Source organism: Salvelinus fontinalis, chromosome 1 (assembly GCF_029448725.1).
Source record: "Salvelinus fontinalis isolate EN_2023a chromosome 1, ASM2944872v1, whole genome shotgun sequence".
Lineage (NCBI taxonomy): Eukaryota > Metazoa > Chordata > Actinopteri > Salmoniformes > Salmonidae > Salvelinus > Salvelinus fontinalis.
The window spans coordinates 100,601,669-100,621,975 of NC_074665.1; the positions used below are offsets into that span (position 1 = coordinate 100,601,669).

Consider the following 20,307-nt stretch of genomic DNA (forward strand, 5'->3'; position numbering starts at 1 on the left):
TGATAGTGCACTACTTCTGACCAGGGCCCATAGGAAATAGGGTGTCATTTGGGACACAGACCTAGTGGTCCGCAGATACAGACCAAACAAATATTTTCTATGCAACTTCCCCTGTTGCAGTCGACAGAATATTTCTCCTGTTGCAGTAGACAGAATATTTATCATGTTGCAGTAGACAGAATACTTCCCCTGTTGCAGTAGACATGATATGTCCCCTGTAGCAGTAAATACATCATATTACCCCTGTTGCAGTAGACAGAATATTTCTCCTGATGCAGTAGACAGAATATTTCTCCTGTTGCAGTAGACAGACTATTTCCCCTGTTGCAGTAGACACAATATTTCCCTTGTTGTAGTAGACAGAATATTTCCCCTGTTGCAGTAGACAGAATATTTCCCCTGTTGCAGTAGACAGAATATTTCCACTGTTGCAGTAGACAGAATATTTCTCCTGTTGCGGTAGACATAATATTCCCCCTGTTGCAGTAGACAGAATATTTCTCCTGTTGCAGTAGACAGAATATTTCTCCTGTTGCAGTAGACAGACTATTTCCCCTGTTGCAGTAGACATATTTCCCTTGTTGTAGTAGACAGAATATTTCCCCTGTTGCAGTAGACAGAATATTTCCCCTGTTGCAGTAGACAGAATATTTCCCCTGTTGCAGTAGACAGAATATTTCCCCTGTTGCAGTAGACAGAATATTTCCACTGTTGCAGTAGACAGAATATCTCTCCTGTTGCGGCAGACATAATATTCCCCCTGTTGCAGTAGACAGAATATTTCTCCTGTTGCAGTAGACAGAATATTTCCCCTGTTGCAGTAGACATATTTCCCTTGTTGTAGTAGACAGAATATTTCCCCTGTTGCAGTAGACAGACTATTTCCCCTGTTGCAGTAGACATATTTCTCCTGTTGCAGTAGACAGAATATTTCTCCTGTTGCAGTAGACAGAATATTTCCCCTGTTGCAGTAGACATAATATTCCCCCTGTTGCAGTAGACAGAATATTTCTCCTATTGCAGTAGACAGAATATTTCTCCTGTTGCAGTAGACAGAATATTTATCCTGTTGCAGTAGACAGACTATTTCTCCTGTTGCAGTAGACAGAATATTTCCCCTGTTGCAGTATACAGAATATTTCCCCTGTTGCAGTAGACAGAATATTTCTCCTGTTGCAGTAGACAGAATATTTCTCCTGTTGCAGTAGACAGAATATTTCCCCTGTTGCAGTAGACATAATATTCCCCGTTGCAGTAGTCAGACTATTTCCCCTGTTGCAGTCGGCAGACTGTTTCCCCTGTTGCAATAGACAGAATATTTCCCCTGTTGCAGTAGACATAATATTTCCCTTGTTGTAGTATACAGAATATTTCCCCTGTTGCAGTAGACAGAATATTTCCACTGTTGCAGTAGACACAATATTTCCCCAAGACAGAATATTTCCCCTGTTGTAGTAGACAGAATATTTCCCCTGTTGTAGTAGACAGAATATTTCCCCTGTTGTAGTAGACAGAATATTTCCCCTGTTGCAGTAGACAGAATATTTCCACTGTTGGAGTAGACACAATATTTCCCCAAGACAGAATATGTCACCTGTTGCAGTAGACAGAATATGTCACCTGTTGCAGTAGACAGAATATGTCACCTGTTGCAGTAGACAGAATATTTCTCCTGTTGCAGTAGACAGAATATTTCTCCTGTTGCAGTAGACAGAATATTTCTCCTGTTGCAGTAGACAGAATATTTCTCCTGTTGCAGTAGACAGAATATTTCTCCTGTTGCAGTAGACAGAATATTTCTCCTGTTGCAGTAGACAGAATATTTCTCCTTTTGCAGTAGACAGAATATTTCCCCTGTTATAGTAGACAGAATATTTGCCTTGTTGCAGTAGACAGAATATTTCTCCTGTTTCAGTAGACAGAATATTTCCCCTGTTGCAGTAAATACATAATATTCGCCCTGTTGCAGTAGACAGAATATTTCTCCTGTTGCAGTAGACAGAATATTTCTCCTGTTGCAGTAGACAGACAATTTCTCCTGTTGCAGTAGACAGAATATTTCCCATGTTGCAGTAGACAGAATATTTATCCTGTTGCAGTAGACAGAATATTTATCCTGTTGCAGTAGACAGAATATTTCCCATGTTGCAGTAGACAGAATATTTCTCCTGTTGCAGTAGACAGAATATTTCTCCTGTTGCAGTAGAAAGAATATTTCTCCTGTTGCAGTAGACAGAATATTTCTCCTGATGCAGTAGACAGAATATTTCCCATGTTGCAGTAGACAGAATATTTCTCCTGTTGCAGTAGACAGAATATTTCTCCTGATGCAGTAGACAGAATATTTCCCATGTTGCAGTAGACAGAATATTTCTCCTGTTGCAGTAGACAGAATATTTCTCCTGTTGCAGTAGACAGAATATTTCTCCTGTTGCAGTAGACAGAATATTTCTCCTGTTGCAGTAGACAGAATATTTCTCCTGTTGCAGTAGACAGAATATTTCTCCTGTTGCAGTAGACAGAATATTTCCCATGTTGCAGTAGACAGAATATTTCTCCTGTTGCAGTAGACAGAATATTTCTCCTGTTGCAGTAGACAGAATATTTCTCCTGTTGCAGTAGACAGAATATTTCCCATGTTGCAGTAGACAGAATATTTCTCCTGTTGCAGTAGACAGAATATTTCCCATGTTGCAGTAGACAGAATATTTCTAATGTTGCAGTTGACAGAATATTTCTCCTGTTGCAGTAGACAGAATATTTCTCCACTGTTGCAGTAGACAGAATATTTGCCTTGTTGCAGAAGACAGAATATTTCTCCTGTTGCAGTAGACAGAATATTTCTCCTGTTGCAGTAGACAGAATATTTCTCGTGTTGCAGTAGACAGAATATTTCTCCTGTTGCAGTAGACAGAATATTTCTCCTGTTTCAGTAGACAGAATATTTGCCCTGTTGCAGTAGACAAAATATTTGCCCTGTTTCAGTAAAGACAGAATATAAATCACAGGAAGGAGAGAGTGAATTTGGGTGAATGTGCTTTTGTGTGAAAATAATTCAGAATCCTCCTATTATGTTGGATTTAACCTAACTGCTAGTCTATGCAGAGATTTCATCCTAGCAAATATGTAAAATGACCATTTAATGGAGAGAGATATGCAGAGAGTGAATTACAGCATATCCTTTATTTCCAACCTTTAATATAAATATTCAATGACTGGCTCAAACCTTCACTGACCCATTTTCTTTGTGTTTTTGTTAATACAAATTACAATAAACCTTACCCTAACCCTTGCAACAACTATACACAAACATGAACATGAAGTCATTAACATAAAGTCATTAACATGAAGTCATTATTATGGCCCAACACCATGTGGAAATAGTACTCTTCATTTTTTCTGGCTTTTTAAAAAATATATGAAAGAATCATGTGTGTGAGCACATTGCCTTCAGAAAGTATTCATACCCCTTGACTTATTCCACATTTTGTTGTTACAGCCTGAATTCAACATTTATTACATAGATTTTTGTTTCACTCATCTACACACAATACCCAATTTGTAAGTCGCTCTGGATAAGAGCGTCTGCTAAATGACTTAAATGTAAATACCCCATAATGACAAAGTGAAACATGTTTTTAGAAATGTTTGCAAATGTATTGAAAATGAAATACAGAAATACACTACATGACCAAAAGTATGTGGACACTGCTCGAAGAACATCTCATTCCAAAATCATGGGTATTAATATGGAGTTGGTCCCCCCTTTGCTACTATAACAGCCTCCACTCTTCTGGGAAGGCTTTCCACTAGATGTTGGAACATTGCTACAGGGACTTGCTTCCATTCAGCCACAAGAGCATTAGTGAGGTTGGGCACTGATGTTGGGCGATTAGGCCTGGCTCGCAGTCGGTGTTCCACTTCATCCCAAAGGTGTTTGATGAGGTTGAGGTCAGGGCTCTGTGCAGGCCAGTCAAGTTCTTCCACACCGATCTCGACAAACCATTTCGGTATGGACCTTGCTTTATGCACAGGGGCATTGTCATGCTGAAACGGGAAAGGTCAAACTGTTGCCACAAAGTTGAAAGCACAGAATCGTCTCTAGAATGTCATTGTATGTCCACATACTTTTGTATATATAGTGTATTTTATTTACATAATTATCCACACCCCTGAGTCAATACTTTGTAGAAGCACCTTTGGCAGCGATTTCACCTGTCTCTAAGAGACCGTCTCTAAGAGCTTTTCACACTTAGATTGTGTAACATTTGCCCATTATTCTTTAAAAAATAATTAAAGCACTGTCAAATTGGTTGTTGATCCTTGCTAGATAACCATTTTCATGTCTTGCCATATATTTTCAATAGATTTAAGTCAAAACTGTAACTCGGCCACTCAGGAACATTCACTGTCTTCTTGGTAAGCAACTCCTGTATAGATTTGGCCTAGGTTATTGTCCTGCTGAAAGGTGAGTTGATCTCCCAGTGTTTGGTGGGGAGCAGACTGAACCAGGTTTTCCTCTAGGATTTTACCTGTTCTTAGCTCCATTCTGTTTATTTTTTACCCTGAACAACTCCCCAGTCCTTAACGATTACATGCATACACATAACATGATGCAGCCACCACTGTGTTTGAAAATATGGACAGTGGTACTTAATAATGTATTGGATTTGCCCCTAACATAGCACTTTGTATCCAGGACATAAAGTGAATTATTTTGCCACATTTTTTGCAGTGTAACTTTGCTGCCATGTTCCAAAACAGTCTTCCTTCTTTTCACTCTTGTCATTTATGTTAGTATTGTGGAGTAACTACAATGTTGTTGATCCAGCCTCAGTTATCTCCAATCACAGCCATTAAACTCTGCAACTGTTTTAAAGTCACCATTGGCAACATGGTGAAATCCCAGAGTGGTTTCTTTCTTCTCCAGCAACTGAGTTAGGAATGACGCCTGTTTCTGTGTAGTGAACGAGTGTATTGATACACCATCCAAAGTGTAATTAATTACTTTACTATGCTGAAAGGGATATTCAATGTCTGCTTTTTTGCCATCTATCAGTAGGTGCCCTTCTTTGCAAGGCACTGGAAAACCTCACTGGTCTTTGTGGTTGAATCTGTGTTTGAAATTCACTGCTAGACTGAGGTACCTTACAGATCATTGTATGTGTGGGGTACAGAGATGTGTCAAATCTTGTTTAAGCACTATTATTGCACACAGAGTGAGTCCATGCAACTTATTATGTGACTTGTTAAGCACATTTTTACTCTTGAACGTATTTAGGCTTGCCATAACAAAGGGGTTGAATACTTGTTGACTCAAGACATTTCAGCTTATCATTTTTCATTAACTTGTAAAAAAGATGTAGTAAAACATAACATTATGAGGTATTGTGTGTAGGCCAGTGACCAAAAAAATCTAAATGTAACCCATTTTAAATTCAGGCTGTAACACAACAAAATGTGGAAAAAGTCAAGGGGTTTGAATACCTTCGTGTGTGTGTGTGTGTGTGTGTGTGTGTGTGTGTGTGTGTGTGTGTGTGTGTGTGTGTGTGTGTGTGTGTGTGTGTGTGTGTGTGTGTGTGTGTGTGTGTGTGTGTGTGTGTGTGTGTGTGTGTGTGTGTGTGTGTGTGTGTGTGTGTGTGTGTGTGCGCGTGTTTTTTATTTATTCATTTATTTTTTTTTAAATATATTTATAATATATTTATTTTTTCCCCCAGCCCTGTTACCTTTGATTCTCATTGCTTCAGGGAAACAACAGAAGCATTCATTTTTAGTCTTCAAACTGTCATCCCATTAGATCACTGTCAACTACAATGAAAGACTTCTCTCTGACAGAAAGAAAGACAGTTTGAGTGGGTATGTTCTGTACGGTGTCCATATTAGGACATCCTAAGTCACCCCAGCTTCTTTTGACTGAGGATGTCCTAATATGGACAGTTTGAAGACAAACTGTCATGCTGCTGTTGTTTCCCTGAAGCAATGAGTTATAGTTATGTGTTTTGGGATTTAAAAGGTTTCCTATTTGAACGATGTGGAGTTCCGAGAAATGTCTGCTTAATTACACACACTGTTTGTCTCCTCGGTTTGAGTGGATTTTTTTCTGTGTTATTTCACAGGTTGCATATTTGATCTGGAGTTTCGGACGAGGAGAGACGGGAAGTTCATAGCGTTGGGGAAGCCTGAGGGTCATCCTAACTCTGGCCGTAGCGTGGGTCAGTGCGGGGTCACACCCTGCACCCTGGTGACGTGCAGGAACGGAGGAACCTGTGTGGACTCTGGATCCTCTGTCTAGTATGTACACTACATTTTCATTGATTCTTTTATTTTATTGAACCGTTCTTTAAACCAGGATGTCCCATTGTTATGCTTGTAATCAATTAATCAGATTGATTTATATTGCCCTTTCTACCACAATATATCTCCCAAAGTGCTTTACAGTAACACATGAAGCCCATGGTATGTGACTGTGGTATTATTATTATTGAGTTAAGTGGCTACAATGATGTCTCTGCATAATATGACTTGACCAGAGATGTAGGCTGAGGCTGGTCATATATAGAGTTGATTGAAGTGTACTGTTGCGGGGGGGGGGGGGGGGGGGGGGCTCGTGGTTTCTTCTATAAACCTTCTATCAGTGAGACTCAGAAAATGCCCACGCTAAAACAGTCTTTGTGGCAAGTGCTCCCTCTATCCATCTCTATGGCGAGACTGAGGAAACAGGACCATGTATTGATGTTGCATGTCAGACCAAGGGCTTAGTGGGCATCAGGCCTCCTCCGGCTGGGGTAATCAATGTTATTATCCCAGAAATGAGAGGCTTTAGAGACATAAATCACTGCTCAACATGGAGGCAAATGAATGGGTATGACTGTACCACTGTTAGTCCTATTAATCATGGTTGGCTAGGTTGACCAGGAGATAGGTGGAGAATTCTATTTCAGCCTGTACAAGTGCTGATCTAGGATCAGGTCCCCAATGCCCATGTGTTCTTGTTCATTATGATATAAAAAGCACTCCTACTCTGAGATGTTTTGTGAATAGAGGTCCAGATTCCTAACATGTGTTTGGAATCAGCTTAGCCTTTTAGCTCATAATGAACAAGATTATATGGACAGGGGGGGGGACCTGATCCTAGATCAGTTGGTTTTAGTTTCTTCTACTCAGGAGAGACTTATCTGTCTATATTGTTGAGAACAGCATCATCAGAGCAAGGAGCTGTGTGTTTAGGACTCGATGTTAATGAATGAGATACACTGCAGTGCAGGCAATAGTGGATTCATTCACACAATAATTGCAAAATGTAATGTAGTTGGTGAAGATATAATAACTCTTAGTAATTCACTGTAGATGTATCATCACCACCTATATACTCTGTAGATGTATCATCACCACCTATAGTCTCTGTAGATGTATCATCACCACCTATAGTCTCTGTAGATGTATCATCACCACCTATATACTCTGTAGATGTATCATCACCATCTATATACTCTGTAGATGTATCATAACCATCTATAGTCTCTGTAGATGTATCATCACCACCTATAGACTCTGTAGATGTATCATCACCACCGATAGTCTCTGTAGATGTATCATCACCACCTATAGACTCTGTAGATGTATCATCACCACCGATAGTCTCTGTAGATGTATCATCACCACCTATATACTCTGTAGATGTATCATCACCACCTATAGACTCTGTAGATGTATCATCACCACCTATAGACTCTGTAGATGTATCATCACCATCTATAGTCTCTGTAGATGTATCATCACCACCTATAGACTCTGTAGATGTATCATCACCACCTATAGTCTCTGTAGATGTATCATCACCACCTATAGACTCTGTAGATGTATCATCACCACCTATAGACTCTGTAGATGTATCATCACCACCGATAGTCTCTGTAGATGTATCATCACCACCTATATACTCTGTAGATGTATCATCACCACCTATAGACTCTGTAGATGTATCATCACCACCTATAGTCTCTGTAGATGTATCATCACCACCTATATACTCTGTAGATGTATCATCACCACCTATATACTCTGTAGATGTATCATCACCACCTATAGACTCTGTAGATGTATCATCACCACCTATAGTCTCTGTAGATGTATCATCACCACCTATATACTCTGTAGATGTATCATCACCACCTATAGACTCTGTAGATGTATCATCACCACCTATAGTCTCTGTAGATGTATCATCACCACCTATATACTCTGTAGATGTATCATCACCACCTATAGACTCTGTAGATGTATCATCACCACCTATAGTCTCTGTAGATGTATCATCACCACCTATAGACTCTGTAGATGTATCATCACCACCTATAGACTCTGTAGATGTATCATCACCACCGATAGTCTCTGTAGATGTATCATCACCACCTATAGACTCTGTAGATGTATCATCACCATCTATAGACTCTGTAGATGTATCATCACCACCTATAGACTCTGTAGATATATCATCACCATCTATAGACTCTGTAGATGTATCATCACCACCTATAGACTCTGTAGATGTATCATCACCACCTATAGACTCTGTAGATGTATCATCACCACCTATAGACTCTGTAGATATATCATCACCTATAGACTCTGTAGATGTATCATCACCATCTATAGACTCTGTAGATGTATCGTCACCACCTATAGACTCTGTAGATGTATCATCACCACCTATAGTCTCTGTAGATATATCATCACCACCTATAGACTCTGTAGATATATCATCGCCTATAGACTCTGTAGATGTATCGTCACCACCTATAGACTCTGTAGATGTATCATCACCACCTATATACTCTGTAGATGTATCATCACCACCTATATACTCTGTAGATGTATCACCACCTATAGTCTCTGTAGATGTATCATCACCACCTATATACTCTGTAGATGTATCGTCACCACCTATAGACTCTGTAGATGTATCATCACCACCTATAGACTCTGTAGATATATCATCACCTATAGACTCTGTAGATGTATCATCACCATCTATAGACTCTGTAGATGTATCATCACCACCTATATACTCTGTAGATGTATCATCACCATCTATAAACTCTGTACATGTATCATCACCATCTATAGACTCTGTAGATGTATCATCACCATCTATAAACTCTGTACATGTATCATCACCATCTATAGACTCTGTAGATGTATCATCACCACCTATAGACTCTGTAGATATATCATCACCTATAGACTCTGTAGATGTATCATCACCATCTATAGTCTCTGTAGATGTATCATCACCACCTATAGACTCTGTAGATGTATCATCACCATCTATAGACTCTGTAGATGTATCATCACCATCTATAGACTCTGTAGATGTATCATCACATGCATCTATAGCCTCTGTAGATGTATCATCACCATCTGTAGACTCTGTAGATGTATCATCACCATCTGTAGTCTCTGTAGATGTATCATCACCACCTATATTCTCTGTAGATGTATCATCACCATCTGTAGACTCTGTAGATGTATCATCACCATCTGTAGTCTCTGTAGATGTATCGTCACCACCTATAGCCTCTGTAGATGTATCATCACCATCTGTAGACTCTGTAGATGTATCATCACCATCTGTAGTCTCTGTAGATGTATCATCACCACCTATATTCTCTGTAGATGTATCATCACCATCTGTAGACTCTGTAGATGTATCATCACCATCTGTAGTCTCTGTAGATGTATCGTCACCACCTATAGTCTCTGTAGATGTATCATCACCACCTATATTCTCTGTAGATGTATCATCACCATCTGTAGACTCTGTAGATGTATCATCACCATCTGTAGTCTCTGTAGATGTATCATCACCACCTATAGACTCTGTAGATGTATCATCACCATCTATAGTCTCTGTAGATGTATCATCACCACCTATAGACTCTGTAGATGTATCATCACCATCTGTAGACTCTGTAGATGTATCATCACCATCTATAGTCTCTGTAGATGTATCATCACCATCTGTAGTCTCTGTAGATGTATCATCACCATCTATAGACTCTGTAGATGTATCATCACCATCTATAGACTCTGTAGATGTATCATCACCATCTATAGACTCTGTAGATGTATCATCACCACCTATAGACTCTGTAGATGTATCATCACCACCTATAGACTCTGTAGATGTATCATCACCACCTATAGACTCTGTAGATGTATCATCACCATCTATAGACTCTGTAGATGTATCATCACCATCTATAGACTCTGTAGATCATTACTAGTAGTAAGCCAGTCCCCTGTTTTACAGTATTACTAGTAGTAAGCCAGTCCCCTGTTTTACAGTATTACTAGTAGTAAGCCAGTCCTCTGTACTACAGTATTACTAGTAGTAAGCCAGTCCCTGTACTACAGTATTACTAGTAGTAAGCCAGTCCCTGCACTACAGTATTACTTAGTAATAAGAAGTCCTCTGTACTACAGTATCACTAGTAGTAAGAAGTCCCCTGTACTACAGTATTACTAGTAGTAAGAACTCCCCTGTACTACAGTATTACTAGTAATAAGCCAGTCCCCTGTACTACAGTATTACTAGTAGTAAGCCAGTCTCCTGTACTACAGTATTACTAGTAGTAAGCCAGTCCCCTGTACTACAGTATTACTAGTAATAAGAAGTCCCGTGTACTACAGTATCACCAGTAGTAAGCCAGTCCTCTGTACTACAGTATTACTAGTAGTAAGAACTCCCCTGTACTACAGTATTACTAGTAATAAGCCAGTCCCCTGTACTACAGTATTACTAGTAGTAAGCCAGTCTCCTGTACTACAGTATTACTAGTAGTAAGCCAGTCCCCTGTACTACAGTATTACTAGTAATAAGAAGTCCCGTGTACTACAGTATCACCAGTAGTAAGCCAGTCCCTGTACTAGAGTATTACTAGTAGTAAGCCAGTCTCCTGTACTACAGTATTACTAGTAGTAAGCCAGTCCCCTGTACTACAGTATTACTAGTAATAAGAAGTCCCGTGTACTACAGTATCACCAGTAGTAAGCCAGTCCTCTGTACTAGAGTATTACTAGTAGTACTCCATGTCATTCTGCTCTCCACAGTAGCACGACTAGCAGCACTGTCTGTGCCAGTAGTAGAAGTAGGTTTTCTGATGTTAAGTAAACCTCATGACATCTCCCCTAGCTGCCAGTAACCCTAACCTATGTGTCCTCTCTACCCTAGCTGCCAGTAACCCTAACTCATGTGTTCCTCTCTCCCCTAGCTGCCAGTAACCCTAACCCATGTGTTCCTCTCTCCCCTAGATGACAGTAACCCGAACTCGTGTGTTCCTCTCTCCCCTAGCTGCCAGTAACCCTAACCCATGTGTTTCTCTCTCCCCTAGCTGCCAGTAACCCTAAATCATGTGTTCCTCTCTCCCCTAGCTGCCAGTAACCCTAACCCATGTGTTCCTCTCTCCCCTAGCTGCCAGTAACCCTAACCCATGTGTTCCTCTCTCCCCTAGCTGCCAGTAACCCTAACCCATGTGTTCCTCTCTCCCCTAGCTGCTAGTTACCTTAACCCATGTGTTCCTCTCTCCCCTAGCTGCCAGTAACCCTAACCCATGTGTTCCTCTCTCCCCTAGCTGCCAGTAACCCTAACCCATGTGTTCCTCTCTTCCCTAGCTGCCAGTAACCCTAACCCATGTGTTCCTCTCTCCCCTAGCTGCTAGTTACCTTAACCCATGTGTTCTTCTCTCCCCTAGATGCCAGTAACCCTAACTCATGTGTTCCTCTCTCCCCTAGCTGCCAGTAACCCTAACCCATGTGTTCCTCTCTCCCCTAGCTGCCAGTAACCCTAACCCATGTGTTCCTCTCTCCCCTAGATGCCAGTAACCCTAACCCATGTGTTCCTCTCTCCCTTAGCTAATAGTAACCCTAACCCATATGTTACTCTCTCCCCTAGCTGCCAGTAACCCTAACCCATGTGTTCCTCTCTCCCCTAGATGCCAGTAACCCTAACCCATGTGTTCCTCTCTCCTCTAGCTGCCAGTAACCCTAACTCATGTGTTCCTCTCTCCCCTAATTGCCAGTAACCCTAACCCATGTGTTCCTCTCTCCCCTAGCTGCCAGTAACCCTACCCCATGTGTTCTCTCTCCCCTAGCTAATAGTAACCCTAACCCATATGTTACTCTCTCCCCTAGCTGCCAGTAACCCTAACCCATGTGTTCCTCTCTCTCCTAGCTGCCAGTGCCCATTCGGCTGGAAGGGAGCACTCTGCTCTGAGACCGTGTCTGTGTGCGACACTGAACACCGCCCCCCTCCATTGTGTGCCCGTGGTTCCACCTGCGTACCCCTTCCAGACGGATACACCTGCCTCTGCCCCTTGGGTACCGGCGGACTGCACTGTCAGCAAGGTCAGAATACTGACCAAACACTAACCAAATACTATTAGGTCAGAATACTGACCAAACACTAACCAAATACTATCAGGTCAGAATACTGACCAAACACTAACCAAATACTATCAGGTCAGAATACTGACCAAACACTAACCAAATACTATTAGGTCAGAATACTAACCGAACACTAACCAAATACTATTAGGTCAAAATAATAACCAACCAACCCAACCAGTTTGTTCCAAAAAAATATGAAAAAGAAAGCGATTAACCTCTCTGTTAATACCTCCATTAAACTCTCTGTTAAGCTCTCTGTTAAACTCTCCGTTAAGCTCTCTGTTAAGGCTTCTGTTAAACTCTCTTAAACGCTCTGTTAACTTCTCTGTTAACCTTTCTGTTAAACTCCCTGTTAACCTCTCTGTAAACCTCTCCATTAAACTCTCTGTTAACCTCTCCGTTAAACTCTCCGTTAAGCTCTCTGTTAAGCCTTCTGTTAACCTCTCTGTTAACCTCTCTGTTAACCTTTCTGTTAAACTCTCCGTAAAACACTGATGGTCTATTGAGACCAAAACGTTGGTATACATTTTTTCCCCATTATCCTATAGTATCCATTTACATGGTTTTAAAATGTAATTACATCAAATTAATAGATCTCAGTCCCTCTCATATAACCATTTTCCTTTCTGCTTTGATTGATAGCTTGACACAAAGAAATATATACAGTACCAGTCAAAAGTTTGGACAAACCTACCCATTAAAGGGTTTTTCTTTATTTTTACTATTTTCTACATTGTAGAATAATAGTGAAGACATCAAAACTATGAAATAACACATATGGAATTATGTAGTAACCAAAAAAGTTTTAAACAAATCAAAATATATTTTAGATTTTAAATTCTTCAAAGTAGCCACCCTTTGCCTTGATGACTTTGGACACTCTTGTAATTCTCTCAACCAGCTTCATGAGGTAGTCACCTGGAATGCATTTCAATTAGCAGGTGTGCCTTGTTAAAAGTTAATTTGTGGAATTTATTTCCTTCTTAATGTGTTTGAGCCAATCAGCTGTGTTGTGACAAGGTAGGGGTGTTATACAGAATATAGCCCTATTTGGTAAAAGGCCGAGTCCATATTATGGCAAGAACAGCTCAAATAACCAAAGAGAAACGACAGTCCATTATTACTTTGACTGACCTTCAAGTCTTAGTCTGGAAAATGTCAAGAACTTTGAAAGTTTCTTTAAGTGCAGTCCTAAAAACCATCAAGCGTTATGATGAAACTGGCTCTCATGAGGACCGCCACAGGAAGACCCAGTTACCTCTGCTGCAGAGGATACGTTCATTAGAGATACCAGCCCCAGAAATTGCAGCCCAAATAAAGGCTTCACAGAGTTCAAGTAACAGACACATCTCAACATCAACTGTTCAGAGGAGACTGAGTGAATCAGGCCTTCATGGTCGAATTGCTGCATAGAAACCACTACTAAAGGACACCAATAAGAAGAAGAGACTTGCTTGGGCCAAGAAACACGAGCAATGGACATTAGACCGGTGGAAATCTGTCCTTTGATCTGATGATTCCAAATTGGAGATTTTTGGTTTCAACCGCCGTGTCTTTGTGAGATGCAGAGTAGTTGAATGGATGATCTCCGCATGTGTGGTTCCCACCGGGAAGCATGGAGGAGGAGGTGTGATGGTGTATTTGTATTTATTATGGATCCCCATTAACTGTTACCAAAGTAGCAGCTACTCTTCCTGGGGTCCCGCAAAATTAAGGCAGTTTATACAATTTTAAAAACATTATAATACATTCACAGATTTCACAACACACTATGTGCCCTCAGGCCCCTACTCCACCACTACCACATATCTACAGTACTAAATCAATGTCTATGTATGTTATCGTGTGTGTGTGTTTGTATGTGTCTGTGCCTTTGTTTGTGTTACTTCACAGTCCCGCTGTTCCATAAGGTGTTTTTTATCTGTTTTTTAAATCTAATTTTACTGCTGCGTCAGTTACTTGATGTGGAATAGAGTTCCATGTAGTCATGGCTCTATGTAGTACTGTGTGCCTCCCATAGTCTGTTCTGGACTTGGGAACTGTGAAGAGACCTCTTGTGGCATGTCTTGTGGGGTATGCATGGGTGTGCGAGCTGTGTGCCAGTAGTTTAGACAGAGCTCGGTGCATTCAACATGTCAATAACTCTCATAAATAAAAGTAGTGATGACGTCAATCTCTCCTCCACTTTCAGCCAGGAGAGATTGACATAGATATTATTAATATTAGCTCTCTGTGTACATCCAAGGGCCAGCCGTGCTGCCCTCTTCTGAGCCAATTGCAATTGCAAAACTAGGGCTTGTAGTACCTGCCTTGTTGATAGTGTTGTTAAGAAGGCAGACCATCGCTTTATTATAGACAGACTTCTCCCAATCTTAGTTACTACTGCATACTGCATCAATATGTTTTGACCATGACAGTTTACGATCTAGTGTTATTCCAAGCAGTTTAGTCATCTCAACTTGCTCAATTTCCACACAATTTATTACAAGATTTAGTTGAGGTTTAGGGTTTAGTGAGTGTTTTGTTCCAAATACAATGCTTTTAGTTTTAGAAATATTTAGGGCTAACTTATTCCTTGCCACCCACTCTGAAACTAACTGCAACTCTTTGTTGAGTGTTGCAGTCATTTCAGTCAGTGTAGTAGCTGACGTGTGTAGTGTCGAGTCATTCGCATACATAGACACTGGCTTTACTCAGTCAGTGGCATGTCGTTAGTAAAAATTGAAAAAAGCAAGGGGCCTAAACAGCTACCCTGGGGAATTCCTGATTCTAACTGGATTATATTTGAGAGGCTTCCATTAAAGAACACCCTCTGTGTTCTGTTAGACAAGTAACTCTTTATCCACATTATAGCAGGGGGTGTAAAGCCATAACTGTCACGTTCCTGACCTATTTATGTTAGTTTTTGTGTGTTAGTTGGTCAGGACGTGAGGTTGGGTGGGCATTCTATGTTATCTGTTTCTATGTTGGTTTTGGTTTGCCTGGTATGGCTCTTGATTAGAGGCAGGTGGTTTGCGTTTGCCTCTAATTAAGAGTCATATTTAGGTAGGGCATTCTCACTGTTTGTTTGTGGGTGATTGTCTCTTGTGTCAGTATGTTTGTTCGTACCACACTGGACTGTAGCGTTTGTTTGTTTCGTTTTCGTTTCGATGTCGTCTGTTTCCTGTACGTAAGTTTATGTTTAGTTATATAAGTTTATGTTCAGGTTTCGTCAACGTCGTTTTCTTGTTTTGTAGTTTGAAAGTGTTTTGTTTCGTTTCGTGTTGCCATCTTATTGTATAATAAAGATGGCTTATTTCCCAAAGCCTGCGTTTTGGTCTTCAGATCCCTCTCTCCTCACCTCATCCGAGGATGAGGAGAGCGTCACCCGTTACAGAATCACCCACCAAGCTAAGACCAAGCGGCAAAGGGAAACTAAACGGAGTAAGGGACAGGAGAGAAAGGATTTCTGGACATGGGAGCAAATAATGAATGGAGAAGGTCCCTGGGCTAAGGCAGGAGAAAATCGCCGTCCCAAAGCTGAGCTGGAGACACGGAGGAGAGCAGAGGCTACCGGGGACGGAAGCCAAAAAAGCCCGTGAGTAATTCCCAAAAATTTCTTGGGGGGGGGCTAGAAGATAGTGGGCCAAGGGCAGGTAGGAGACCTGCGCCCACTTCCCAGGCTTACCGTGGAGAGCGGGAGTACGGGCAGGCGCCGTGTTACGCAGTAGAGCGCACGGTGTCTCCTGTACGAGTGCATAGCCCAGTGCGGGTTATTCCACCTCCCCGCACTGGGAGGGCTAGATTGGGCATTGAGCCAGGTGTCATGAGGCCGGCTCAACGCGTCTGGTCTCCAGTGCGTCTCCTCGGGCCGGCATACATGGCACCTGCCTTACGCATGGTTTCCCCGGTTCGCCTACATAGGCCGGTGCGGGTTATTCCACCTCCCCGCACTGGTCGGGCAACCGGGAGCATTCAACCAGGTAAGGTTGGGCAGGTTCAATGCTCAAGAGTGCCAGTACGCCTCCACGGTCCGGTATTTCCGGCACCACCTCCCCGCCCCAGCCTAGTACCTACAGTGTATACACTACGCACTAGGCTACCAGTGCGTATCCTGAGCCCTGTTCCTCCTCCACGCACTCTCCCTGTAGTGCGTGTATCTAGCCCGGTGCCTCCAGTTCCGGCCCCACGCACTAAGCTACCAGTGCGTCTCCAGAGCCCTGTACACACTGTATATTCTCCCCCTACTAATCCTGATGTGCTTGTCCTCAGCCCGGCGTCACCAGTGCCGGTACCACGCATCAGGGATAGAGTAGGCTTTGAGAATACAGTGTGCCCTGTCCCTGCTCCCCGCACTAGTAGGAAGGTGCTTGTCATTAGCACGGTGCCTCCAGTTCTGGCACCACGCACCAGGTCTACAGTGCGCCATATCCGGCCAGAGCCATCCGTCTCCCCAGCGCCATCTGAGCCATCCGTCTCCCCAGCGCCATCTGAGCCATCCGTCTCCCCAGCGCCATCTGAGCCATCCGTCTCCCCAGCGCCATCTGAGCCATCCGTCTCCCCAGCGCCATCTGAGCCATCCGTCTCCCCAGCGCCCTCTGAGCCATCCGTCTGCCAGGAGCCTGCAAAGCCGCCCGTCTGCCATGAGCCTGCAAAGCCGCCCGTCTGCCATGAGCCTACAGAGCCGTCAGCCAGACAGGAGCCGCTAGAGCCATCAGCCAGACAGGAGCCGCTAGAGCCGTCAGCCAGACAGGATCTGCCAGAGCCGCCAACCAGACAGGATCTGCCAGAGCCGCCAACCAGACAGGATCTGCCAGAGCCGCCAACCAGACAGGATCTGCCAGAGCCGCCAACCAGACAGGATCTGCCAGAGCCGCCAACCAGACAGGATCTGCCAGAGCCGCCAACCAGACAGGATCTGCCAGAGCCGCCAACCAGACAGGATCTGCCAGAGCCGCCAGCGAGCCATGAGCAGCCAGAGCCGTCAGAGCGCCATGAGCAGCCAGAGCCGTCAGAGCGCCATGAGCAGCCAGAGCCGTCAGAGCGCCATGAGCAGCCAGAGCCGTCAGCCTGCCATGAGCGTCGAGAGCCGTCAGCCTGCCATGAGCGTCGAGAGCCGTCAGCCTGCCATGAGCGTCGAGAGCCGTCAGCCTGCCATGAGCGTCGAGAGCCGTCAGCCTGCCATGAGCGTCGAGAGCCGTCAGCCTGCCATGAGCGTCGAGAGCCGTCAGCCAGCCATGAGCATCGAGATTCGTCAGTCAGCCATGAGCTGTCCTTCAGCCTGAAAAGGCTGGATACCCAGAACTGCCCATCAGTCCAGAGCTGTCTCTCTGTCCGGAGCTGCCTTTCAGTCCGGAGTTGCCCCTCTATCCTAATCTCCCTCTCTATCTTCATCTATCTCTATATTCTTATCTATCCCTCTTTCTTGATTTATCTCTCTGTCCCGGTGTTGTCCCTATTAGATATGTTGTTAAGGGAATTTTGTGGGGGTCAAAAGAGGGTGGACATTCTTGGAGGGAGGAAGTTAGGATGGATTATGGTGGGGTGGGAACCGCGCCCCGAGCCTGAACCACCACCGTGGTTAAATGCCCACCCAGACCCTCCCCTAGACTTTGTGCTGGTGCGTCCGGAGTTCGCACCTTGTGGGGGGGGTACTGTCACGTTCCTGACCTATTTATGTTAGTTTTTGTGTGTTAGTTGGTCAGGACGTGAGGTTGGGTGGGCATTCTATGTTATCTGTTTCTATGTTGGTTTTGGTTTGCCTGGTATGGCTCTTGATTAGAGGCAGGTGGTTTGCGTTTGCCTCTAATTAAGAGTCATATTTAGGTAGGGCATTCTCACTGTTTGTTTGTGGGTGATTGTCTCTTGTGTCAGTATGTTTGTTCGTACCACACTGGACTGTAGCGTTTGTTTGTTTCGTTTTCGTTTCGATGTCGTCTGTTTCCTGTACGTAAGTTTATGTTTAGTTATATAAGTTTATGTTCAGGTTTCGTCAACGTCGTTTTCTTGTTTTGTAGTTTGAAAGTGTTTTGTTTCGTTTCGTGTTGCCATCTTATTGTATAATAAAGATGGCTTATTTCCCAAAGCCTGCGTTTTGGTCTTCAGATCCCTCTCTCCTCACCTCATCCGAGGATGAGGAGAGCGTCACCCGTTACAATAACACATACGTTTTTCCAGCAGCAGACTATGATCGATAATGTCAAAAGCTGCACTGAAGTCTAACAAGACAGCCTACACAATCATTTTATCACCAATTTCTCTCAGTCAATCATCAGTAATTTGTGTAAGTGCTGTGCTTGTTGAGTGTCCTTCCCTATAAGCATGCTGAAATTATGTTGTCAATTTGTTTACTGTAAAATTGCATTGTATCTGGTCAAACACCATTTAAAAAAAAGTTTACTAAGGGTTGGTAACAGGCTGATTGGTCGGCTATTTGAGTCAGTTAAGGGAGTTTTACTATTCTTGGGTAGCGGAATGACTTCCCTCCAGGCCTGAGGGCACACGCTCTCTAGTAGGCTTAAATTGAAGATGTGGCAATATCGTCTGCTATTATTCTCAGTCATTTTCCATCCAGATTGTCAACCCCGGTGGCTTGTCATTGTTGATAGACAACAATCATTTTTTCACCTCTTCCACACTGACTTTACGGAGTTCAAATGTACAATTCTTGTCTTTCATAATTTGGTCCAATATACTTGGATGTGTAGTGTCAGTGTTTGTTGCTGGCATGTCATCCCTAAGTTTGCTTACCAATGAAAAAGTCATTAAAGTCGTTTGCAATATCAGTGGGCTTTGTGATGAATGTGCCATCTGAATCAATGTATTAAGGAGCCGAGTTGGCTTTTATTCCCAAAATGTAATTTAAGGTGCCCCAAAGCTTTTTACTATCATTCTTTATATAATTTATCTTTGTTTCATAGTGTAGTTTCTTTTTCTTTTTCTTTCATTTAGTCACATGATTTCTTAATTTGCAGTATGTTTTACCTTTTTCCTAATCTCTTTTGGCTAACCATACCATTTTTCAATTCCTCATCAATCCAAGGGGATTTAACAGTTTTTACAGTCATTTTCTTAATGGGTGCATGCTTATTAGTAACTGGAATAAGTAGTTTCATAAATGCATCAAGTGCAGCGTTGGGTTGCTCCTCATTACACCACAAACCAGCAAATATTCTTTACATCATCAACATATGAATCACTACAAAACTTTGTGTATGACCTCTTATACACTATGTTAGGCCCAGCCTTTGGAACTTTGGTTTTCCTAGATATGGCTATTATATTCTGATCACTACAGCCGATGGATTTGGATACTGCTTTAAAGCACATTTCTGCAGCATTAGTAAATATGTGATCAATACATGTTGATGATTTCATTCCTGTGCTGTTTGTAACTACCCTGGTAGGTTGACTGACAACCTGATCCAGGTTGTAGGCACTGGTTACAGTTTGAAGTTTTTTCCTGAGTGGGCAGCTTGATGATAGCCAGTCAATATTTAAATCACCTAGAAAATATACTTCTCTGTTGATATCGCATACGTTATCAAGCATTTCACACATATTATCCATATAATGACTGTTAGCACTTGGTGGTCTATAGCAGCTTCCCACAAGAATGGGCTTCAGGTGAGGCAGATGAACTTGTAGCCATATTACTTCAACAGTGGAAGAAATATAAAAAGTAGGTGGGCGTGGGTTCCTCAGTAGCTTATGTAGGTTTGCTACTTGCTTGCTAAGAGTAGCTACTTCGCTCCTGTAGTCCTCCACAAGCAAGCAGTTGCTACATTGAAAGTCAGCGCGGTCCACATTGTCCCGGAACAATCCAAAGTAAACACAGCTCCTGCAACACTGGAAACCTTTAATAGCGGCCTCCATTTGAGA

At 42.5% G+C, this 20,307-nt stretch overlaps 1 protein-coding gene across 1 annotated transcript in view; it reads left to right on the forward strand.

Annotated features, from left to right (window-relative positions):
• Window positions 1–20,307, forward strand: part of LOC129862304 (protein eyes shut homolog) — a 344,128-nt gene that overhangs the window by 315,409 nt on the left and 8,412 nt on the right. The window contains exons 27-28 of the mRNA XM_055933847.1: window positions 6,117–6,291; window positions 12,233–12,405. Of these exons, the coding sequence (XP_055789822.1) occupies window positions 6,117–6,291; window positions 12,233–12,405 (348 nt within the window). The remainder of the gene's footprint in view (window positions 1–6,116; window positions 6,292–12,232; window positions 12,406–20,307) is intronic.